Here is a 26,091-nt window from a genome sequence, read left to right on the forward strand (position 1 = left end):
ATGTATTCAATCTGCACTATATATTGTTTCACTAGAAGCGAAGCAAACCTCCCTTGAACAATATTAGGTGAGCTTTACAGAATACCTTACAAATATCAGACAAGATCAGTAGGGAACTCCCAGATAAACAGTAAAAATACGATGATGTCTGCATAATAATCATCATGACGCGACTGCTTGGGATTCCTCGGAAGGCCATTCCTTGGGGTTAATATCAAAGTCAGTAATATATTGCTCAGACCAAAGCCATCGATTGAGAAAGCCAATGTCAACGATATAGTTTGGAAATTCTCTCCAAGTCATTTGAACTTCCTTACAATGTGCTTCGTACAAGTCTACGTACTTAGGATAATCACTAACCCAGATGAAACAACAAACACCTAAGGTAAAGCGTCTCAGCCTCCCATGACTGCTATAGTTGATCAGTGTTTGAATCTGCGCTGACTTTTCTTCATTTCGAAGGGTGCTACTAACTTCAGCTAAATCGCAAGTCATTGTCGCTAAATGCGCTTCATAGTCCTGCATGGAGGGGTTGTGAGCAAAGAAATATCCTGTGACGGCTGCTACTGTTGTGTAAAACGACATTCGAATAGGTTTCTCTTTGAACAGGTTGACTGTTTCCGTTGCAGAGAACTTATAGTCCGCGTACATCCGTTTGAAGTAAGAGCCTGGTGGACAAACAGGTAATGATACTTTCCTTCGCTTATTGTTCTAAAAAGCCTTTCATCTAACAAAAATTTCTATTTGAAATGAAATAATTGCCAATGAAGTAATATACAATCTAAGTCACAAACAACCAGACCGCGACTAAACATTTGGCAACTGGTAACATCTTTATTTTATTATTTGAATTGATGAGCGCAGTACGAGACTATTTTTGCAAGAGGCCTTGAAACTTGAAAAACTAATGCAACTGATTTATCTTTATATACAAATTTATTAATATATGATGTAAAAACTAACAAACATTTGAGTTCGGGTTCGAAGAATTTTCTAGCATCTAACGAATTTTAACACATTACAGTTTTGTAACATATATGAGTCAGTGATTTCTAAGTAGCCGAGTTCCACGGAAGTAAAACATGTGTCTTAAATATAGTTGTATCAATTTCTTTTTATTGTACACTCAAATGTCATAAGTAGATTATTGACAGTGGTAGTAGCGTTCTAAATTGAAGTGAGAAATTGTGAAAAACCACAAGCCAATATCAGTTGCATTAATTTTAAACTAAAGTTGATATGATTATAACCAACCACTCCCATTGATATAAAATTACCGAAAATCTTAACTCTTCCGTTGTCATCCAAATTTATTCATTGACTATTTTGTTTAAAAATCATGGAAAAACAATTATTAGGTTTGGATTGAATAGAAAAGTGCAGCACAGCCGTGGTCTAGTGTTCTCGAGTGGCTCATTTGTGAACAGATGGGTTGGAGCTAAATCCCGAGAAGGCATCAGACCTTTCTGACACTAGCTGGAGTTTAGTGAGAAAGATATAATTAAGCGTTGGTGATAAAGGCTTGAAGTAATACAACCACACTGTAGCATTTACTAGCAATAGACCAACTTGAAGGTACTGATTATTAAAGTATTATCATATGAATCATTCTGTTAACACCATTTTGTGCGAGTCTTACACAGATGGCATAACCAAGCATCAATCTTCCTGTAATTTGGTTGAATGTGTAGGAATGCATGGGCACAAATTGGGAAACGTGTCTACTCCGGTGGATTAATGTTCAATAATTACTTGAATAATAATATTCTATTTATCAAACGATGTTTAAAATTAATACAGTAAGAAGCGTTTATTAACTGTAAGTACCACAAAAATCGCTTTCAACTTCTATTCATGGACTGATAAAAAACAGATGCATTGTTACAAATCTTTAACTGAACAATAGGTCTGAGAAACAATATGATTTCAATTTAGTTATTGCTCTGTAATAGTCATTCGTATAAATTTGACAACAATCTCATGAAGGATTACTTAAAACTTCCTTTTAGAAGATTTTCAATTAAAAAATAGAAAATTATTTTGTAACTGAAGTTTAAACTGTTAATAACTGGAATAATCGTTACAGAATATTGAAACTAAATTTAGTACTTTTAAAAAAATTGCAAAAAAAATTAGGCTGACAAAACTTAAGTCGACTCTAGCTAGCAACCAGAAAGCTTCAACCAAATTGTGGTGTACCAACTACTGCTAGAATATGATTATAGTTATTTGGAGCCGTTTTAGGGTGGATTCATTAAATGTTTTCAAATAATAACAGCAGATTTGTCGTGGAATTTTCATACATAATCAACGTATTCACTAATATTTGAAATTTCACAGCTTGACTTAAGGTATGGCGCAAAAACAACTGAAAGTTAGCTGGGACAGATTTCGCACGAATTGGGAGAAATATTTTGCTAAGAAAATACGTATACAGTGCACCCTCAGGATACGATCACCCTGATAAACAATTTTTTCACCTAATGAGTGCAACATGATGATTTTTCCTCCTCACCATACGAATCTTATTTCACCATAAGAATTCAATCAAATTTCTGCCCGAGTTCAAATTTGGCAGCCGATATGCTTATTACGTACGTCAAAATAACAAAGACACTAAAATGCTGTTTGCCGAAAGTAATTTCAAAACGCCTGAAAAAGACACAGCGACCGATTTCACTCAGGAACAGCAATTATCGCTTGTAAAACGGTAAGGTTTCCTTAATAACCAGTACCGAAGTTGGAGTTGCGAGTCCTTCAAACAGTGGTCAGACAACTTCCCTTAAGTGGCTAACAAAAAATCATTTAATTTTGAAGACATCTTCGTTTTGGGCTTTCTTGCCGAATTAGGTTAAAAAAGATTTTAAAAAAGTCCCCTAGAAATTATGGTAAAAGCGAAGACAGAAAACGATAAAATTTTAGTGATCAAAAGTTGAAATTCAGTAAAATAGATGAAAAATATATATTAAAACTTAAGTTTAAGTGTGCGTGTTTGGTAAGCTAAACTTATTTGAGATGAATTCAAAGTTTATGTTATACTCACGTCTATTTAAAGGTAAGTGTAATGGTAAGTCTATTATAATGGTAAGGTACGCATGTCTATTTAAAGGTAAGGCAAGTCTATTATATTGTACCAGTACGTAACCTATGGTACGTTCTGGTACATTATAATGCTACATTGTACTGCAGATCATAACTACTAAATACAATAAAGTTACTGTAAGAAACTATAGTTACTAAAGCCTGGTTCCGATATCGGCGGCGAGAGTCCGGCGGTAATCTTTTGCAGCAAACCACTTGCGACGCTAGGCGGCTTCTGTTCACATAAAGCTACATCGCTAAAAATTGCATAAAAAATCTTCGCTCACTATGCCGTTTCACAAATGCTGACCTTCACCAGTACAATGCATTTCGGGAAGATTTTGCATGTGGCTCTTTGCGAAAGCAGAACAGCGCTGAACTCTTGTGTTGACCGCCGGCAACTAACAGCGATACTCCGTGCGTAGGTTCACATTTCACCGCTGATAGCCCTGCGGTGTTGTTGCCAGTGCTTGTGGGGTATATGGGAACCAAGCTTAAAGTTAACATTCTATTTTGTTACTAATTTTTAATATGTACAGCAGTTATATAAGATTTTGATGATTTTTACCAAGGGATGTTTGCAATATACAATGACTATGGTTTTTATACCCCTACATACGATTTGTTCACCATCAAAATCGTATCCCGAAAGTGCACTGTATATTAATACAGTATATTAGATATCAATATTATAAATGTAGAGCTATAATTCTACTTAAAATTTAAATGATTTATAAAAAGTTTTTTGATCATATTATGGAAAAAAATTCCCTATGACATAAAGCACCAAGTCCGTGCAAGCTCTCAAGTTCGATCTGAATAACGAGAATCTTGCCGTTGGCCGTAAAATATTATTTCCTCTTTTACTTTGCTTAGGAACGAAAACCAATGTATACAGGTATCTCTATTATATATAGGCCCTACTACTACTCTCTGGGTGTCTAGTGTGCCATCAGAAATCGTCATGTGTCAACAATGCGCAGATAAGAAGTAGCTGCACAATTATTCAATAAGAAAAAGGTGGTTTAGCAGCAGAGGTATTAAAGTGTCAGTCTACCAAACTGAATGTCATGAGTTAGAGTCTCATTGAAGGTGATGTTTTGTCTTGACCTCTACCCTGGCTTCGGAGTTTAAGTAGAAAAGTAGGGTTTAACCAATGGTGATAACTGTTAATTGCCTATCAATAGAAATAGGTCTGTTTTTGAATAGGAGTTAGTCTACAAGCTCTATATTACATATCTTACAAAGTGTTAGTTATATGGAAAACTCAAGTCATAATTGAGTAGGCCCTAATTGAGCTTAGACTACGTAATCTAGGCAATCGGGAGTTCTTAAAACAACAGCCTTATTTTGATAGTGTAAATACGTAACAGCTGAGTCAACAGCAAGCTAGGATACATTAGTTTGTTAAACATAGGCCTACATCATTGAACAAGGCTGGTTACAAAATTTGTGACAAAACTAGAAGTTTTGACTAGTAATTTACAAACAATCCGGCGTTTATGTCAATTGCATTGAGCTCAAACTAACAGGTATAAGAATAAAATTAGAATAAACACAACATAGAAAGATTACATGACGTGACATGGTTTGTTTTTAATCTTCACGACTTGAAGAGACCGCAATCACTCAAATAATCGTTTCCTGATCAGGAGAAGCTACACTTGCACTCGGATATGTTATCGACCATGTGTTTTACGCACAAAAGCCATATTCAAACTATCATATACAAATCAACTTTACAGGTTTGTCTTTTTATCGCGGTAACATCTAACTTATTGGAGCTTTTGCCTTTTACATTTTGCTCCCATGGCGCTTATTTGCTTGGTAGAGCGCATCTTATGCCTTTTGAACAACCCAACCCATGTTTTTTAAATTAAAAAAAACCTAATAACTAATATTAGTCAAAATTATTGTAATTCGTACAAACTTATTACAAAAACTAGCGTTCGTATGTTGTGACAACCTCTTACCAAAACTCGCACAGAAGTAACAGGCCAATCACTAAAAGCCTGCGCAGCATTTACGATTTCAGTTTACCTATTTTCGTTTTAATAGATTCCTTTGGTGGCTTGCCGCTAGACTCTGTAACAGCTTCACTAGCGGTACACATTCTCCTGCTAAACATTGATCTACTTGATTTGAAAATGCTCTTCATGGGGGCAGCCATCTTGTAGCAGCAATAGCCCGCAGAAGATAGCCAGATTTTTTAAATGACATTGCATTTACGATTCGCCAAATGAACTCCCCCTTCTAATGTTGATTGGCTTAGATTCTACACTACGGATACACTGACTTGGACAGCGTAAACATTTTATGCTTATAAAAATGGGAAAGCTAAGCTAGAATCACCGCGTTAATCAGTAACTATCAACATATATGTAAGCATATTGCCGTTGGGTGAGCTATTTTAGTTAAAATATAAGGTTCGTTTTTAAGAAATTGAAATGTTTCATTTGTAAGTTTTTCTATTTAGTTACAGGCGTATCAGGCGAATTTCAACAACTTTCTGTTTATCAATAACTTTGTATTCAATAACTTTCTGTTTTAATGGTACGATGGAAGATGCTCAACGAGCATGTTATGGATCTAGCTGATAGCGACTGCACATGCATTTATTTTGCATTTTTTGTCGTTGTTAGTTCATAAGAGACAAATTTTGAATTGTTTTGCTGCAGGATCAAAACTGATAAGATCTCTGCCAGTGCAATTACGCTGAGATACTCTTAGATTTCATCATGATCTTTTGCAACTATTTAGACATTATGTGCTTGATAGTGTTTATAGTTCTGAACAACTTAGTCATTGACTTTAAAATTATTAAAATTATATTAATAATAACAGTGATATGTGTTGCAAAAATTACCCTTTGTGAAAAGGGCTTTCTGTCGAATCAATATTAGGGGCTGTTGATGCATAGGAAGCGTTCCTATACTCTAAAAGCCCTACATAAAATTTAAAATCAGAGCAATTAATACAAAACTGGCGCGCAGGGCATGCCTTAATCTCAAGTGCATGTTTACTAAACTACCTTCAATTAGGTCTGCCCTCTCCAATTGAAATTTCATCTATAGTTGCTCTAGTGTCACCATCTAGTCTACTTGAAACAGCCTGTAATTTTTCACTATTGATAGCCAAGAGCAAATTGGCTACTGACTCGTTAAATACATGCTGCATAAATTATTTTATAATATTATGTTCAAATAAAGATGCAACCTTCCGTATCACTGCATTTTAAAAACTACCTCAACTATGATAGAACCTTTAAGCATTTGATTTTTCCTCTTTGTTATATTTTTAACTGTAGTCACAGATGAAGTTACCTAAAGCTTTTTTTACTGCTAGGAAATGCAAATAAGGTGACATTTTTTGATCATCGTTAAAGCCACGGGTTTTACTGATCTTTTGACCAGATAATATGTTGTCATATGATACCATCATGATCAGCCGCTTTGATCTGTTATTTTTTTTAATTTGATATTTTAATGTTTGAGCATCGCAAGACTGGCTGATTGATTCTCTTAATTCTTTCATTTGTATATATGATATAATTGATAATGACTTGGTGTAGTATATATATATAAGTCAATGTATTGGACAATATACAGTATGTTAGCTTAAATCAGGTCTCACAGACAGATTGGATGTAACATTGCTGGTGTTGGCTCTCTTCTTGTAACTTTATGAAGGAATTTACATTGATTGGTTTCTATGTTTTTAGATGGTTTCAATAATGATTTTTTTACCTGCAAACTAAAATAGCTTAGGTTCTTACTTGAAATCTAGATCATTGTTGCAGTAATTCCAAAGAACTGAGGCCAGAAAGTGGTAGTGCTGAATTTTGCTGCAATGCAGTTCATCTCTACGTGGTTTTTGTTATTTCTGTTTGTAGACCAACCGCTTATAACCCCCAATGGAGAATTTAGACTTTCAAGGTAATATTGGTGTATATTTGTCAATAGGTCGACAATAATTTTTTATTAAAAAAGTATTTTTATTTAAAAAAGATTTTATTAAAAAGTATTGGTATTTTTCTATTATTTAAAATCATTGATGATGTTTGAGGTGATCTGACTGCCAGGATGTTTCAAAATTGAAATCGATAAAACATGATTGCTGTTAAAACGCTAGGTAAAATGACAGTTTTACAAAACTGGTTAATTGCGAGTTTTTTAAGCCTCATCTTTACAGGGTACTTTTCATGATTTTTCTATGTATATTTTATGTTTTTGCCTATTTTTAAATTGTTTGAGCCAAACAGTGCGAGTCGAACTACATGGTTCTTTTTGTAGGCCTTTCGCAAGGCATCTAATAAAACCTATCTGTTCACATCAGCACTTTTCGTAGTAAACAATATAATCTATTTGGTAACCCAATTCCCTGGCTCTTGAGCTAATCTGTAGTGCTATCAATACAAACCTGTCATATTATTGTTGTCCTATCTGTCTAAGATTCTTTTTCGACAGTTCCGCAAAAACACTCCAAGTGCTTGTCCAGCATGTAAATTATGCCTTAACTTTTGTTTGATAGTAATATCACCGAGGCTTTTCTTCATTGTATTATATTACTGCAGATTAGTGCTGGGACGATATTACGATATTTCGGTATAGCGTCGATACCACTTTCTGGTACCGAGTGCTTTCTGCCCATATCGGATATCGTCGATATTTGACGATATCGACGATAATAGATATACATCGTTTTTTTTTGACGTCATCACCCTGTTTGCACATGCGCTCGTCCACGAAAAAGCCACCATCTTTGTAGAAAACGATCGTCATTCTCTTGATTAAGAGTATGTTAGTTAGTTAGTAATATTTAATTTTGCTGACAACAAAATAACGAAAAGCCTCTATTTGCAGGCATATTATCAAATAAAATGGAAACTGTAAAAGTATCCTAAGTGCAAGATAGTAGTGAACAATTCATGTTTAGTTTGAGATTATTTGTGTAAAAATGGAAAGATAATTTACATGAGAGGATGACTTCAAATAAGTAATGCAGGATAACTTATACAAAAATAAATTGATTGATACTATGTACAAGAGTTCAGGTCTGAAGAATAGATCTTCTATGAGTATTGATTGTGTCAAGATTCGTGTTTTAACGATAAAAGTTGTCCATAAAGATGACAGACAACGATAGAATGACGTCACGAAAAAACGAAAGCTATTCTACTCGATTTGATACCCGATTCTTCAAAGAATTATACATGATACATGGATTCATTAAGGAGTTGTTCTTCCATGGCAGCTTTTTCTGACAGGCAAGACAACTCCGAATAATATATACGATATTTCGATATATCGGTTGAATACGCCATCATATCGTACCGAGACAAATTTTTGATATCGTCCCAGACTCCCAACACTACTGCAGATTGGTTAATCTATTTCGTCTCAGATCTGTCATATTATTTTTGTTATGTAAACATATGCTAGCTATAAAGCTGTCATATCCTTCTCTTGCTCGGGAGTTAATATTTTTGGAGTTCTTTGTACGCAGGTCAGGGTTTAAACCAATCGAAAAAACCAGTTTTTATGGTTTTTTCATTATTTTTTGTAAAAAACATAATATTTCAAGCTCCTAGAGGTTCATGTGCGGTAGAAATGCAATTATATGTACATGTAATTATCAGCTTTGGATGTTCCTTTAGGACACAGCAGTAAATTGATGGCAGAGCTCAAGTTGAAACTACATGAAATCCTAGCACCACAATGAATTAGTGAATTTCATTTTCGATTGCTTTTATCAAGTGATATAATGATCTCATTAATGATGAAATATAAAAACCATGTGAAATATACTAATTCAATCATCGTCTCTAATAATGAATGAATACTTTCTCAAGTCTAGCCAGTGAGAAAGGATTACTTATAATTAGAAATTAAAACAACAAAATTCTTTTGGACAAAAGCTTTAAGTTTGCAAACTAATATTTCATTTATTGGGCACAAGCCAAAGTAGTTGGATTGTTAGAATTCAGTTTATTATGGTTTTTGGGTTTTGAAAAGTTTAAGTTGTGCCTCAAAATTCTAACATGCGTCGCAAACAGGATCCTGTTGGGCAGTTTTTCACTCGAACTGCAAAAGGCAAAGGTTTCAAGGCAAGATGTAATAGGTGTGCTGTCGTAACGCAAGGTCACCCAGATAGGCTTAAAGCTCACGTAGCAAAATGTCAATCTGAAAACATCAATTTAGACAGTGATGCTAATATTCAGGTGATAGAAGTTGAGTCATCTGCTACTGCTCCAAACACTAGCAATGCATCTGCATTATGCTCTGCTCTTCACTACCACACGACTAATCACTGGGATTAAAGTTTCTACTTATACATAGAACAGTATGTAAAATATTCACTTTATGTGATAAGATTTCTGCTCTGTATTTCATCAATCATGTTTGATTAAAGACTCATTACAAAATTTCCATGTTTTCTCTTTTCCCATAATAACTCCCACAGTACCGTCTTTAACAGATGATTCCACATATGTACGTATGTTCAATACTCTATCATGCAGCTATAGTAAGTGATGTTAATTAGACTTAAAATTGCAAAAACCTTGGTAAAATTATAAAAACCATAAAAACTGGTTTAAACCAAATAAACCTGATTTTTTCGGGTTTTTCATATAAACAGTGGGTTTTTCCAACCCTGATGCAGGTCCCTCACACTGCTTTAGCCCTGCAATGTATTATTATATCTTCTCACTGCAGATTTCAAGTAGCATTGGTGGTTATATACCTGTCATAACACTTCTCAGCAATTCTAACATAATATTTTTCTCCAGTAAAGTGGTAATTGTCCTCTCGATGCAGACTTACCCTATGAAGACACCAGTAAAGGGAAACCATCTGCCCCTCCTCAGGAGCACACGGTTGAATTCTCTGATTTTCCACCTGATGCTACGGAGGAACAGGATGAGCCAACTCATCAGGTATCCTAGCTTTTTTTATTTTATTCTTGCATTCAAATTACTAAGTATTTGCTCTGGTTTCATTATAATCATCGTTAGCCCACTAACACCAATATATATGTATCAGTTAGTTACAAGGTAACTGTAGATGCATGGATGTACATTCATCATCATGAATAGACCTTCCACTTTAATTTAAACTACTTGTATACCAATTAGGCCTAAACATTGCTGTCACAGCAATACTTATCAAGTTTTGACTTTTTTACCTACTTTTGATTTTTTATTATTCAGTTCATACTATTATCGGTTAACTATGTTATGGTTGTTAGCTATTGGGAGTCTCTTTTGTATGCAGTCACTTGACCCAAACAGCGTTCATTATTCTGCTCTAGACCCAAATTTGCTATAGATCTACAAATACTAGCTGATTTTCATGTATTTGTATTCGCTTTCCTTTTTAGTTTTTGTCTTTTGCTGCAGCAAAAGACAATGATGAAACCTTGTTGCTTTCGTATAGACAATTATTTATTATGACAAAAGACATTGTGCTTTGCACGATGTCAGTCCTGTATTATTGATAGTGACATGCATTAAGTATATGTTGGAACAAATAACAGTATGATTATATACCAGTATGACTGCCATATGCCTTCTTTGCTGACCCCAGCTGAGGTTTAACACTATGGCTGTCATATGCCTGCTTTGCTGACCCCAGCTGAGGTTTAACACTATGGCTGTCATATGCATCCTTTGGTGACTTCAGCTACGAAATATTGGTTTATGTTGTAACTTTTGTGATGATTTATACATTTTAGTGAAGAGCGCTAAATGTGGCATTTTAAAAATGTTTCTCATTTATTTACAGCACAGTTTTTCATTTGAAGTTAATGCTACATTGTAGAGTTTTCGTCAAACTCAAAAACTTCTGTTAGTGGGATTACGTGTGAGGATTGATTTCACTGATTTTGTTCTTTATTTTATAAAACCGTGAAACCTGTAAGGTTAAAAATACAGGATAGTACAAGATATAATATGGCATAATAAACTTGAAATTATATATCAAATTACTAATTAGCAGTAGCGTAATATTAATGAACAAACAGCAAAACAATAATAATGTATAAAAGAGAAGCTAACCTGTTCTCTGATAATCCCATTTAGATTTGATTCCGTGTATCAGTAACTTGTATGCTATCTGTTTGTTTGGCTTGCTAAGTTCAACTGTTTCCCATCAAAAAAAATACCACCCAAGTTGCTTGTTACCCAAACCCATCGTGATTGGCCGGCAGGCGTCAGGCAATCAGTGCAGCACACCTAACTCTCAGGAAGTGCGGTGACCTCAGACTCGAATTCAAACCACAGACGGCCAGTAGGGCAACAACAGAACAAATGACTCTAGCACACCTTGCTCAATCTTAACATACATGCTGGACACCAGTTTGTTAAATTTATTTAGAGATCTTTAATGATGTCATGTTAAACTCACTGACTACGCATTTGCATTTCATTGCCACTTTCCATTCTGCCTCGAGAAGAAGTTATCTAGTTCTTTGTATGCGGCTGTTGCAGGATCAGGGAGCCTCTAACAAGCCTGCTCCTTCCATATTCAGCTTGGCCTACTATCAGCAGTTCTTTGATGTCGATACAGGGGACGTAGGTCGCAGGCTACTGGGCTCTATGGTACCCAACCCAAAACGCAACTATTTGGAGTATGTTATCAGGCCAAAACCTGACCTTTATGGTAAGTCAGTGTGCAGGTTATGTACTCCAGACATTTTTTATAGAAATTCTCACATCAAAAATGGGATTAACATAACTATAATAAAAAGTTGCTTCACTTTGTGCCAGTCTATTTAAGACAGGTTTCACCTGATTCACACCATTTCAACGCATCATAGATTGGGTTTTTGTACCGTGTGTTGATTCACAGATGGGCACGAAACCATTAAAATTTGATTCTTTATCTAGGTTTTTATGGCATTCATTCTTCAAAATCTAGACCTCATGAGGAATCTTTAACGAATGGAAATGGTCTGATTCAAAAAGCTATAAAAAACCATAATTGTTGGCGCTAGAAAGCATAAACATGTATATAAGCAACCAGAATATTCAAACAGCAAATAGTTTTTTCAAATATTCAAACTGTATTCCTCATATGCTCGTTATTTGTTTAAGCAGCTCTGGTTTTGACTCATAATCAACCAGTACTTATCCAATTTGGCTACCTACAATCATCTCTGATTGTTTGGATCTCAATTTGTTTTTCGAAGGAGTAATGACTCCTTATGAACTATATGTTAGAGAAGAGAAATACAGTGTTTCAGTCAAATGTTGGATGTGCTCAACAGCTTCGGAATCACATGGGCACCTGAGGTGGTGGGTCATGAATAACACAAACTATAAGACAAGGTATGCAGGGTGCAATTAAGAAAATTATGAATAACAAAAGGTATTCGTCACAACAAACTTCACCACAACATAACTCTTCGTGGTGAAATTTTTGAGTTGATTTCTTAAAAGCCTGTACACAAGTTTATGTACCTTTAAGATTTTTTTCATGTTAATTTTTCTGAAAGCCTTCTGGAGGTTGAATGAACTGTGATCGTACACCTCTATCAGCGAGGTCAAGGCTATTAAACCATTTGATGACAGGCTGTTTGGTCGACCAAAAATCGGTACAAGTGGAACATTAAAGGTTCAAACACAGTAGATGATTTTATCGCGTGGTCATGAAGAGGGCGGAGATATCGCTGGCGTGTGTCTAAACACACTTGAGTTATTCACCAGCAAACGATAATGCGGGCACGCTCAAAACTGCCAATAACCTTCCGTATCATCAGTTTCTTTGTAGCTGTTAATAAATTTAAGTCAATATGGCATCTTTTAGACAACGACGTAAACAACTTCCGCTTTTGTTGTCAGGCTTATCTCACTTTCACAGATTGTTCACTACAAAAAGACATAAGAAAAATACTATTGTATTTTTAACAGTACTATTTTACGATTTTCATATTTAGTTTACTTTATAGTAGTTTTTTATTTTTAATATAATAAATATTTACCATGGTCAACCTGCGCAACGATTTACTCCAAATGTTAATTTTTAACTGGATTTCTTTGTAATTTTTGTGTGTTGTATCGTACAGGACTGGGTGTGCTTTCATTAAATCTATGAACAATTCAGCGTTCATTTTGATGATGTTTCAATCGTAACAAAATAGTGAAATGTTGTTGCTATACATTGGTGAACATTGGTACTAAAAAATTAGCAGCCATAGAATTGCATTCTGGGAAAAACCAACCAATCGAAATGCATCTCGCGTGCGATAAAGTTGTGATAGAGAATGTCTAGCATTATCGCTCTGCATGAGCTCGCTGATTGAGTTCTAGCACAGGTTATCGCCGCGCAGTGCAATATCGCACCAAATATCGCCTACTGTGTTTGCACTTTACAATATCACAACCGGTCACACGGACTACTGGCTACCACATCACATGACCGCATTCAGATTAGGCAGAGCAATCTGGACTAGTGTAAAGGAGGCGGAGACTCAAAGACCCACCTAGCCAATCAGTTCACCCGCTGAGTTAAAACAGATTAAATAATTCACAGAAGTAGTAATCTATGGAGGAAACCAATGCTTGATAATGTCCACACAAGCATTGTTTAGAATGTCCTAAACAGAACAACAGAACAGAACTGGGAGTCTGACTTTGGCCTTCAAACTGTCGCTAGAATATTACAGTGTGTTGGGGAGACGCACTAGACACAGTATGGGTTGCCTACAGTGATGATCAGTGTAGATCTAAGATGATGTTTTTCAGCTTGTCTCGAAGACAGAGTATACATTCGTGAAAAATATAAATACTCAAAATGATAAAGACAAGCTTTTGAAGTCTGTCAGAGACTTGTTTAAGGATGAGTCAAATTTGTTGGCTAAAAATTTGCTAGCAAGCCGTGTAAAGGGTGCATTAACATGTAACATGGTAGTTTTCAGATGGCCTACACAGTCATCAAATATTGAATATGTAAAAAATCTATAGCGATAGATCAAACTAATGATTGCCAAAAACAAATCAAATAGCAAATACCACCTTGATTGAGAAAGTATTGAAAGCCGAGCATCTTATGATCCTACCCTGGGGTCCAGAGTAGTGAGTGAACAACATGCAGATGGAATAGAAGGCAGTGATAGACAGAAAGGGATTATCATGAATACCGTGGTACATATTCTTACTTATAGTTATCAAGCGTGGTTACACAAAACACAGTACAACTCTATGATAGAGTGTGCACCCACTTTATCACAGTCCTCGAGGACTATTACAGAATACCGTTTGGTCATAGAAACTAATATCTATGTTCAATTGCTGGCTCTGTCAACATACTCACATTGTTAATGATTGCGCATGTTTACAGGGCCATTTTGGGTATGCGCAACTCTCACCTTCTCTATAGCTATCACTGGAAATATGGCTGATTTCTTTGCAACTTCTGGACAGAATTTTATATGGAAATACGACTTTGGCTTAGGTAGGTGAATATTTTCATTCTTTTGGATTTACCTTGCTCTCTCTCCTCGTACTTCGCATTTGATCAAAGTTTTTTTAAATAACTAGATGGCTTGCAAAATAGAGGCAGCACCACAAATAATATTGGAAAGTTATTAACATGTAAGTCTTTTTTCTGATTGCTACGTTATAAAATATTTTATAGTAGTAAAGGTGTATATTTTGTTTCAGCCCATCTAGCGAATTACATTAAGCTAACAACTATTAATTTAATATGTTTTTGTAATTTTAATAATTATTACATTGCATTCTCCTCATATTGTTAATTAATCTTTTAGGATATATGAATATTAATGTATATTGATGCATAAATGCATATTATTTATCTATATATAAATCTCAGAGCTTGTTTGTCGTTCGTCTGTTTGGCTATACTGACAAAGTTTTCCCAACGAAAAATCCACTTTGCACTGAATTTGAACTCGGAACTTCCAGGTCTGCAAGCTAACCCAAAACACTATGCTGTTTTTGCCATACCATAGATTAATAGGGCATATACTTATGCATTGCTCGCGAAAGTACTATTGGCCAGCTTGCCACGTAACGTCATTACGTGTAACGCCATTACGCGTAACGTCATTAAGCTAGCATCGCGGCTGGTATTATAGTATATATATATATATATATATAACGTAAAATTATATATTATGGTAATCATAGTTATTTTTTATTTATCGTGGTTGTACTTGATTAATAATTATGAAATCTAGTAAATTTAAAACCATAAGTGGGTTTTGAACCTTCGCTTTGCTAGTTATCCTTCTATGACTTGCTTGCAATGACTCTTTGTTGTAGTATCTCTCGCAGCCACTGTTATATTTGGTTACTGGCTGGTCATACCATTGATCATATGGGGAGTTCTGAGGTGGCGAGGCAGCCTAGCAGGATACATCCTCACAGAGATCGTCTGTGTATACGGCTACTCCTTGGCCATCTTTATTCCTTGTTCAGTGAGTCATCTCTGCATTTCTTGGTATTTTGTATGTTATTAACCTTCTATGTGTTTGTTTAGGCAGTAATCTGAGGAACTGTTTAGCTGTTTGTATCCATCAGTCATGGTATATAAATGAATATTTAGTTAATGATTGTATATATTTTATATCTATACGAACTTCATTAGAAAAAGAGGCTGACAACTCATAACTTTTACAAACACTTCAGGCGATTTTATCACGAGTGTCATGAGGAACGGGGAGATATTGCTGTTGTGTGCCTAGACTCATGAGCAATTCACCAGCAAACGATAACGCGAGCATGCTCACAAACTGCCAATAAAATTCCGTATTATCAGTTTCTTCAGAGTTGTTATAAATTTTAGTCAATATGGCGCCTTCTAGACAATGACGTAAACAACTTCCGCTTCTGTTTGTAGGCCTGTCTCACTTTCACAGATTGTACACTGCAAAAAAACATAAGAAATAAACCACTCTTGTATTTTAACAGTATATTTTTCGATTTTCATATATATAGTTTACTTCATTGTAGTTTTTTAATTTTCAATATAATAAATATTTACCATTCTCAAGATGGTCCACTTGCCCAACGATTGACTCCCAAATGTTGGTTTTTAACCGGGTTTTTTTCTACTTTTAGTGTTTTCGTACAGGACTGGGTGCGCTCTTCTTAAATCTATGAACAATTCAGTGTTTATTTTGATGTTTCAATCAAAACAAAATAGCAAAATGTTGTTGCTGGATGTTGCTGAATATCGATGCGGAATAATTAGCAGCCGTAGAATTTCATTCTGGGAAAAACCAACCGATCGAAATGCATCTCGTAAAGTAGTAAAGTGAAGTAAAGTTGTGATAGAGAATGTCTAGCGTTATCGCTCTGCATAAGCTCGACGAGTTAGTTCTAACGCAGATTAGCGCCACTAAGAACGATGTAGCACTAAATCTCGCCTGGTGTGTTTGCACCTTAAGGCCTGCTTACATTCGTTAGCTTACCTGTTGAAGCAAACAATTATTTGAATGATGGTTCATTTTGAGCATTTGTGAAAAAGTAATAAGTTTCCTCGTTATAAATGACCTACTTGTGTGTAGATGCTGTGAAGAGTAAATTTGTAAGCAATGGATCTCAGTTATATCAGGAGAATCCAGGATTGTAGTCACCTTACTAGGTCATGGCTGACTAAACTCCTCCTGTTGTTAGTGTGACAACAACACTCTGTATTTATTACGATTGTAAAAGACAACCCTGTTGTAGTTTAGAGTAAGGCCTTCTTGGAATACTTTATTATTAACTTCATGTACTAATCCGTTTTTTCATGTAAAAGTACAGACGGTTCCCAACCTACGAACGAGTTACGTTCCGAACGATTGTTCGTAAGGTGAATTTGTTCGTAAGTTGCTTCAGTGCTATATTAGTAGGGTAACCAATAAAGTAAAGGCCGGCAAATTCCTTTACAATACGTACAGTAAAAATAAAAAAGTTCTTTGCGCACTGGAGATACGTTCACGCACTTAGGCGCTGCAACGAACTGGGCAGAGAAAGGTGGATGCTGGATTGGGCTTCTGAGTAGTGCCTATTTCCGCCGCTAATACGTCGGTAATACCGTCGGTATTAGCGGCGGACATACGCGCAGACCTGTTCGTATGTACGGGTTGTTCGTAACTCGAATGTTCGTAAGTAGGGAACCGTCTGTATGTATAATTATTGCACATCATGAGTTGTTAGTTATCACTAGAATCTAGGCGTTGGTAGTTGATGGTTTGAATAACTCATATTATTCACGAGACATGTTGCAAAGGATTTCAGGCAAACCCTTCACTTAATCATATCCAGATAAAACTGAAGTTTGTCAATAGCAACAATATAATTATTTGTCCTTGGAATAAAGTACATGACAATCGGCAATTAATAAACAATAACATGGATGCGTATGTCTCTTTCCTGTTGTTGTTCCTCTCCTTCTGTGCTTTGGATGGAGGCACAGGCTGTTTTTATATAGCTGCAAAGTCTAACTCTTTGTGGGCCGCCTTTGACATGCCGGCCTGGCCAATCCTCATTCCTTGTCTCGGTCTTCAGCCAGGCTAGCCCTATCTACATGTAGCTACAGTTGGCTTCATCTACAATGTATGACTTGCCTGTATAATATGTATTTGATACTATGTGTATGTTTAGTATCAATCTGATTGTACAATGTAGAAGGCAGCACTTCTTAATACTCATGTGCTATTGGCTTTTCTTAGCTTACATGAGCTAAATTGATTTAGCCGCATATTGGAGCCGTGAATGCTAACAATGCTATATTGTTATTGCAGCTTCTACAAGTCAGTTACCCTTTGACTGATCAGGTCTTTTCTATTTACCAAAATAAAAAATGCTGTGTGTATTTTAGCGAAGTTTAATATGATAACAAAGCGATTGTTGCAATTATGTGTTGTGTACATTGATAGGAGCTATTGTACAGGCAGAGGTACTTGATTATCCGGGCTGACGAAGAATGAATGGCTTCTATATTCCACACAAATATTAAGCCTGTGCAATTATTTATGATGTTCGGTTTTACTTGATTGTGGGATAATCAGTCGGCTTCGAAAGTTACCAAGATCCGCGCAAAAATACACAGTTAACATATTTACTCAGAAAATAGTGCACCAAACATTGACAGTACAGTTAGGTGCTCTTACAATGTAAATAATCCATTCCAGGAACGTTTACGTTCCGGGGAATTTATGTTCTAAGAACAGTGCAGTGCATATGAATTTCTTAATTTGGTCCAAGATCTTTCCAAACTCACTCCTTTGTCCATACAAAATCGAAAAACTTGACTTCACCTTTTTAATTTGTAGGCTACACTGTAACTGTAGTACTATTGGTTTGCATCGACAACTTTTCTCCTTTTTCTGATAAATCTCACTGGTTTTATAGACCATGATTGCGGTAATTTTACAATAAGTTAATGGGGGGCGCACATCTTCGACGATCATTTACAACGGTTTGCTTATTTTTTCTAAAGACCAAAGTCTATTCTGCAAAGTAAAACTAATGACAAATAATTTATACGTCTACAATAAAGCAAAACAACAAAGTATTTTTTATAGTCAAAGAGTGTTACTAACGGTTCGTCGTCTCTCACTATCCAGTGGTCAAGGTTAGGATAAAAGAGAACTTTCGACTATACTCCAACTCGTGACGTTCAGATTGGTGGACCGATGCTGTAACACCTGCACGAATCGATCGCCTTCAAGTATTTATGAACAATTGCATATTTACCTCTTTGTTTTTTCGACACATCTGATGATCCATCACGACGAACTAAAATGTCATGAAAGTTGTGTATTTAATAGATACAACGTTATACGTACGTCGTTGTTTGCCTCGCAAGTGTGGCGAGTTGGATTAACATTCAAATAAAATTCGAGAACACACACGATTTGACACATTTTGTTATACAGGGTTTCTTTACCTAGTGCGAAGCAAAAACTTCACATAAATTCTTTACATTATTTGGAGTTTAGGTTTCATGAGGTATATATTGTAGGAGCCCCTACTGTAGTCCTTAATCTTTTTACCATTCTGTTCTTGAATTATTAAGGGATTTGAACGAGTGATTACACATGCAGTCATACATGGTTTCTGTTTACAGATTCTCTGGTTGATTCCTTCTCAGCCTGTACAGTACTTGCTAGTAGCTGTCTGCAGCCTGCTCTCGGGTGCCACCATCGTCATCACTCTCTATCCTGCTGTTAAAAATGACAGCAAACAGGTGGGTTGGGGCAGACGTTTCTTAATGTCACTCAATGTGTTACACTGGAGTTGTGTTCTCATGGCTAGTATATTTCATTAGATAAAAAGTTTTTTGTTTCTCTAAAAATTTTTACATGCATGTTTCTCTTTACTGCTACAGGAATAATTTGTCATAAAGTGGCAGCTAAGGATCGCATAAGGTTTTAGACCAAAACAGTAACATAATGTATAAGCAATTGAATGCGATGCTGTTTTCCTCTTGAAAAAATCTTTTACACAATTTTGAAAATTCTTTTAAGAAATTGGTGCAATTTTTTATTGATAATGAGAATAAAAGTAATACAAGAGGTTATTTGATATTGGATGCTTGAAGCAGGTAGAAGGTGACAGTTGCATTTTGATTGGATTTATTAGTGCCCTTAGCGTGTAATGGCTGTCAAATATGTTCTTAGCTCTTGTTTGTTACGTTAATAGTCATATTGCCTAGCCAACAGGGTTTGTGTAAGCTGAAGATCACCAGAGTTTTAGTAATGTTGCTAGTAAAATGGCATGAAGCCGCTTTGGCTGTAACTAAGTATATGACAACTGTTAAACAGTTAGACGAGTGGTTACATAGCTAATCCTGATTTGTTTGTTGTAATGTCTTTAGTGAATGTGCCTGAAGTTCAAGGCCTTAGACGTTGTTGGGAGACTAATATTAATATATCATATCTTTGAGGATGGATTCCATCAGACCTTAAATTTAGTTTTGTGCGTGCATGTGTGTGTTGGTCAGTACTTGTTACAGGTTAGTCTAGATTGTTAGTTTTACTGACTGTATGTACTTGCAGGTTATGGCTGTGTTCATGCTTCTCATTGTGGCTCTACATGCGCTGCTCGCTACTGGTTTTGTTGTGAGTATTACTCTGTACTAATATTTACTTGCATTCCTTACCTGCCTTTTTTCATGAGGCTACAATGTTTTTTCATCGATTTAAAAATGTTTTTAGGTTTTTTTTATAAAAAGGCCTGTGCATAGGCCAGTTATTTATACAGTAAAAATTTCCGGTTGCTCTGTGGTTAAACGTCCAACAGTGTTACACCCCACTGAAAATGCAGACTACACTACAGTTTTATCTGCCCATATGCTACTCACATTGATTGCTGGAATGCTTGAGTGAGATACTTGTGCAATTAGGTCAATCTGTAAACAAATGCAAAGTATGGAGAAAATAACAAACGGACTAATTACCTTGTTATTGTAGATTTCATAAGTTTAAACTGTTCAATTCAGATTTTTGTAGCAGGCAGGTTTATCACCTCTGACTTGTATGGTTCATGTGTCTCATATGGTTCATGTGTCTCATATGGTTCATGTGTCTCATATGGTTCACGTGTCTCATATGGTTCACGTGTCTCATATGGTTCACGTGTCTCATATGGTTCACGTGTCTCATATGGTTCACGTGTCTCATATGGTTCACGTGTCTCATATGGTTCACGTGTCTCATATGGTTCACGTGTCTCATATGGTTCACGTGTCTCATATGGTTCACGTGTCTCATATGGTTCACGTGTCTCATATGGTTCACGTGTCTCATATGGTTCACGTGTCTCATATGGTTCACGTGTCTCATATGGTTCACGTGTCTCATATGGTTCACGTGTCTCATATGGTTCACGTGTCTCATATGGTTCACGTGTTTCATATGGTTCACGTGTCTCATATGGTTCACGTGTCTCATATGGTTCACGTGTCTCATATGGTTCACGTGTCTCATATGGTTCACGTGTCTCATATGGTTCACGTGTCTCATATGGTTCACGTGTCTCATGTGGTTCACGTGTCTCATGTGGTTCACGTGTCTCATGTGGTTCACGTGTCTCATATGGTTCACGTGTCTCATATGGTTCACGTGTCTCATATGGTTCACGTGTCTCATATGGTTCACGTGTCTCATATGGTTCACGTGTCTCATATGGTTCACGTGTCTCATATGGTTCACGTGTCTCATGTGGTTCACGTGTCTCATGTGGTTCACGTGTCTCATGTGGTTCACGTGTCTCATGTGGTTCACGTGTCTCATGTGGTTCACGTGTCTCATGTGGTTCACGTGTCTCATGTGGTTCACGTGTCTCATGTGGTTCACGTGTCTCATGTGGTTCACGTGTCTCATGCGGTTCACGTGTCTCATGCGGTTCACGTGTCTCATGCGGTTCACGTGTCTCATGCGGTTCACGTGTCTCATGCGGTTCACGTGTCTCATGCGGTTCACGTGTCTCATGCGGTTCACGTGTCTCATGCGGTTCACGTGTCTCATGCGGTTCACGTGTCTCATGCGGTTCACGTGTCTCATGCGGTTCACGTGTCTCATGCGGTTCACGTGTCTCATGCGGTTCACGTGTCTCATGCGGTTCACGTGTCTCATGCGGTTCACGTGTCTCATGCGGTTCACGTGTCTCATGCGGTTCACGTGTCTCATGCGGTTCACGTGTCTCATGCGGTTCACGTGTCTCATGCGGTTCACGTGTCTCATGCGGTTCACGTGTCTCATGCGGTTCACGTGTCTCATGCGGTTCACGTGTCTCATGCGGTTCACGTGTCTCATGCGGTTCACGTGTCTCATGCGGTTCACGTGTCTCATGCGGTTCACGTGTCTCATGCGGTTCACGTGTCTCATGCGGTTCACGTGTCTCATGCGGTTCACGTGTCTCATGCGGTTCACGTGTCTCATGCGGTTCACGTGTCTCATGCGGTTCACGTGTCTCATGCGGTTCACGTGTCTCATGCGGTTCACGTGTCTCATGCGGTTCACGTGTCTCATGCGGTTCACGTGTCTCATGCGGTTCACGTGTCTCATGCGGTTCACGTGTCTCATGCGGTTCACGTGTCTCATGCGGTTCACGTGTCTCATGCGGTTCACGTGTCTCATGCGGTTCACGTGTCTCATGCGGTTCACGTGTCTCATGCGGTTCACGTGTCTCATGCGGTTCACGTGTCTCATGCGGTTCACGTGTCTCATGCGGTTCACGTGTCTCATGCGGTTCACGTGTCTCATGCGGTTCACGTGTCTCATGCGGTTCACGTGTCTCATGCGGTTCACGTGTCTCATGCGGTTCACGTGTCTCATGCGGTTCACGTGTCTCATGCGGTTCACGTGTCTCATGCGGTTCACGTGTCTCATGCGGTTCACGTGTCTCATGCGGTTCACGTGTCTCATGTGGTTCACGTGTCTCATGTGGTTCACGTGTCTCATGTGGTTCACGTGTCTCATGTGGTTCACGTGTCTCATGTGGTTCACGTGTCTCATATGGTTCACGTGTGTCATATGGTTCATGTGTCTCATAAAACTTGTGTGACCCATACGGTTTACCTGGCATGTTTTCTTCATTTATCTAGTATTATTCGTTAAAAAATGTCTATTTGAATGCTAATCTGATGGCACAATGCAAAAGGCAGTGATTCCTAATCTATTTGCTGCCATAGTTTTGTGTCAGCTTGTTGTTAAGCTCCTCACAGGCTGTTTAATTTTTATTCCTTATTTCATTGTCAACTTATCTAAAGGTCTAAACACACTAGGCGATTTTATTGCGTGCGTCATGAGGAGGGCGGAGATATTGCTGGCGTGTGCCTAAACACACTGGAGCGATTCACCAGCATATGATATAGTGGGCACGCTCACAAACTGCCAATAATATTCCATAACATTATTTTCTTCGGATTGGTTAACAAATTAAGGTAAGTCAATATGGCGCCATCTAGGCAACGATGTAAACAACTTTCATTTTTGTTAATATGCCTATCTCACTTTCACGGATTGTACCCTACAAGAAGACAAAAAAAAATTCTTGTATTTTTAACAGCAATATTTTACGATTTTTATATATAGTGTGTTTTATGGTAGTTTTTTATATTTAATATATTAAATATTTTCCATTCTCAAGATGGTCAACCTGCGCAACGATTAACTCCAAATGTTGATTTCCAATTAGGATTTTTCGTAATTTTTGTGTTATGTCATACAGCATTGGGAGTGCTTTTATTAAAATTATGAACAATTCAGTATTCGTTCTGATGATGTTTCAATCGTAACAAAATAGCAAAATGTTGCTGCTCTACATTGGTGAGCATCGATAAGAAGTAATTACTCGCCATAAAATTGCATTCAGAGGAAAACCAGCCAATCGACATCCATCTCGCTAGCGATAAAGTTGTGATGAGAATGTCTAGCGTTAGCGGTCTGCATGAGCTCGTTGAGTGAGTTCTAGCGCATATTGACGCCACGCAGTGCGATATCACGCTAAATATTGCCTAGTGTGTTTTCACATTATCATCAAAGTTCTTGGAATAACTGAAGCTTGTTTCTGATGTCATTTCGTACAACTAATTCCTCATGTTTATTTTTGTATGATGTACAACCTCATCGGGGTAATGTTTGTTTTACAGATGTATTTCTTCCATTATACAACAACAAGCGCTGACATACACACACGCAATAGCTCTATGCCAACACATACCACGGTGTATTCTACACTCTACACTGACAAGGATACAAGCAGCGGCAAGCGTTCTCATAAATCATATAACAATGCTGACGTAGTCACGAGTTCGCCTAAAAATTTGTCTTCTGTAAAAGAAGTCGGTGAGAGCCAAGGGGTTATAGTGGGTGAAATAGACTCCGGTAAAGGAGATAGTCGGCCAGAACAGCAAGAGGATAGTCCTCAACAATTCAGTGACCCTTCTTGAGTCCTCATTTTATATTGTGTTTATTTTTATCCATTAGGGTGTGGACTCATTGCAGCTACATGATGTGGCACATATTTCCTTGTTCATTTAATACTTTGGGTCTCCTTTTTCAATCTTTTGGTTCTCTCAGTTGTCATCAGAATGCATATTTTGTGTGAAATGTTTTTATTTCTGTCTACATGTTATTTCTTCAAACTACTCTGTAGTAGCTGTCATCTATGCATCAGGAACCTGATTGTAATTCGAACCAGTTGGCTTAAAAAGACTTTCACATACTATTCAACCTCTCCTTGTAGCCAAGCCAATAGTCATGTTTTCAACACAATGTAAAATCTGGGCAAATATTTGGTTCCATTGAGCTTAAGGGTTTTCTTGATGTTAAAGCAACCAATAACAAAAATATGGTTTCAAACATGTTTGGATCACCTTTTATAAGAGTCGCCATAAGCTGTGTAGTACTAATTATGAGAGAAGTAATCATCAATGCATAGAAATAATATGGCTGGAAAAAAATTGAAAGACATAAATATCTTTAAAATATCAAACACATATCTATGAGTTAGGATAATTTAATGCCTGAACAGGCAACTGCTGCATTAGTTATGCTAGCATCGTATCGGCCTCGAGGCCTCTACATGGACACAAGCAAACTCCTTAATAGCAAATTTACACCTTTATCCGCTTGTTTCTGATGTGAAGGTCACATGACAATTAAAACCATTTAATATTGATAGTTTATTTACCTATTTTTTACATATGAAAAATCTTTTCCATATAGTTTTTATACAGTTTAATATAATGGATGTTTTCATATCTACAATGTTTATGCAATTATATGAAGTATTCATCACTAAGTTTTTGAGTTTCAGAACAAATTTACCAAAACAAAATGCATACTTTAGAAACTATTTGTCCCAGCATTACCGTTCCAACATTCATCCCAGCAGACCGTTGCAACGTACAAAACAAATACACAAAGTGATAAACGTCGAGGTTTAACCCTAACAAAGACGAGCTGTATACAGCCTGGTATATGAGAGCTCTATATGGACAAGCCTTCCACTGAAGAACTACACTATGGAGTTGAACAGTTAAACATATTGTTTTACAGAGTTATAAGAACGTTGCTCTATAACCATTGTTCAGTGGTTAAGGTAGAGACGTGCATAGAATACCAATAGGTCAGCTGTTTATGTTGCCCGAGAACCATTGGTGGTGTTAAGAAAGGTATCCATCACCAACTGTTCCATTATTAAATTAGTTCAAAATCTGTAGATCCTGCTCTAAAAAGTCTAAGGTGGGTCTCTCACTGGGATACCCAGACTATAAGCAATTCATTTTGTTTGATTCATTTTGTTCATCATTGATTTTATTACGGTGTTGCTCTATAGTCATGTCATATGTTAACTAAGACTACATCATAGCCTAAAATGTGCGCAACTCTTCCCAGGGTATACTACGTTAGTTGGTTGGCGCATCAGGATACCAGATAGCTTTTAGTTATATCTTTACAGATATGTAGCTCGTTGAAACAAAAATTTTGAGAATGGAGCATATAAATTGGTTAGCAGCTGCGTGTAGCCTCAACCGATGTAAGATTTTATTCATTTTAGAAGCATTAGTTATTTTAAGCAATTATCTTTGTGCTAGTAGATGTATTTGAAGATATAATTCTTAAATACAACCTTGGAACGTGCTGGTTATACTTCTAAGCAACATAAGTAACTGTTGATGAAGTAACCTTTTATAACACTGCTTTGACTTTAGGTAATCTTTCTGAGTCATCTTTATCCGTATACTTAAGGTTAAAAGTAGTGCCAATTCTGTTTCTACTCGAAGTTCACTCAACAGATAGTACAGCGGTATTCACAAATTTGCTGATCATTTCTTAATCAGCTTAATCATTCCGCATTACCAACATGACGCTATGGCTAATGCCAATCTGAAACTCTTTCCCATGTCCCAAATATTTTATCATACGTGAAGGGTTATAGACATAGTTTATGATGAAAAATATCATACAAAGACTCAGTACTAACACAAATAGTCAGAACTGTGTGATTAAAAAAGAAGAGAATACAGAGAAAAAGCTTGCTCCATC

General features: G+C 36.8%; 2 protein-coding genes across 3 annotated transcripts; one reads left to right on the forward strand and one right to left on the reverse strand.

Moving 5' to 3' along the window:
* Positions 1–3: 3 nt before the first annotated feature.
* On the reverse strand, positions 4–5,257 carry LOC137387733 (mitochondrial import inner membrane translocase subunit Tim29-like). The gene is made up of 2 exons (XM_068074233.1): positions 5,122–5,257; positions 4–668 (listed from the first exon to the last, which is right to left on the reverse strand). The coding sequence occupies exons 1-2, from the start codon at positions 5,249–5,251 to the stop codon at positions 163–165; spliced, it is 636 nt and encodes a 211-aa protein (XP_067930334.1). The 5' UTR covers positions 5,252–5,257; the 3' UTR covers positions 4–162.
* A 126-nt stretch (positions 5,258–5,383) lies between these two features.
* On the forward strand, positions 5,384–24,268 carry LOC137387386 (protein YIPF1-like). 2 transcript variants are annotated; one of them, XM_068073797.1, is made up of 9 exons: positions 5,384–5,462; positions 6,974–7,016; positions 9,900–10,018; positions 11,570–11,741; positions 14,421–14,534; positions 15,368–15,522; positions 19,164–19,283; positions 20,095–20,157; positions 23,691–24,268. In XM_068073797.1, the coding sequence occupies exons 2-9, from the start codon at positions 6,995–6,997 to the stop codon at positions 23,988–23,990; spliced, it is 1,065 nt and encodes a 354-aa protein (XP_067929898.1). In that variant the 5' UTR covers positions 5,384–5,462; positions 6,974–6,994; the 3' UTR covers positions 23,991–24,268. The 2 variants fall into 2 exon arrangements, with proteins under 2 accessions (XP_067929898.1, XP_067929899.1); XM_068073798.1 differs by having other exon boundaries at positions 5,410–5,507.
* Positions 24,269–26,091: the final 1,823 nt, after the last annotated feature.

Source organism: Watersipora subatra, chromosome 2, assembly GCF_963576615.1.
Source record: "Watersipora subatra chromosome 2, tzWatSuba1.1, whole genome shotgun sequence".
Taxonomy (NCBI): Eukaryota; Metazoa; Bryozoa; class Gymnolaemata; order Cheilostomatida; family Watersiporidae; genus Watersipora; species Watersipora subatra.

Excerpts from the sequence above, each read along its gene's own strand:
- LOC137387386 (XM_068073797.1), top strand. The coding sequence starts at position 6,995 with ATGGAGAATTTAGACTTTCAAG. Across the intron at positions 7,017-9,899 it reads GGAGAATTTAGACTTTCAAG|ACTTACCCTATGAAGACACC; the intron begins GTAATATTGGTG and ends CTCTCGATGCAG. Across the intron at positions 14,535-15,367 it reads GAAATACGACTTTGGCTTAG|TATCTCTCGCAGCCACTGTT; the intron begins GTAGGTGAATAT and ends TCTTTGTTGTAG.
- LOC137387733 (XM_068074233.1), bottom strand. The coding sequence starts at position 5,251 with ATGGCTGCCCCCATGAAGAGCATTTTCAAATCAAGTAGATCAATGTTT. Across the intron at positions 669-5,121 it reads ATCTATTAAAACGAAAATAG|GCTCTTACTTCAAACGGATG; the intron begins GTAAACTGAAAT and ends TTTGTCCACCAG.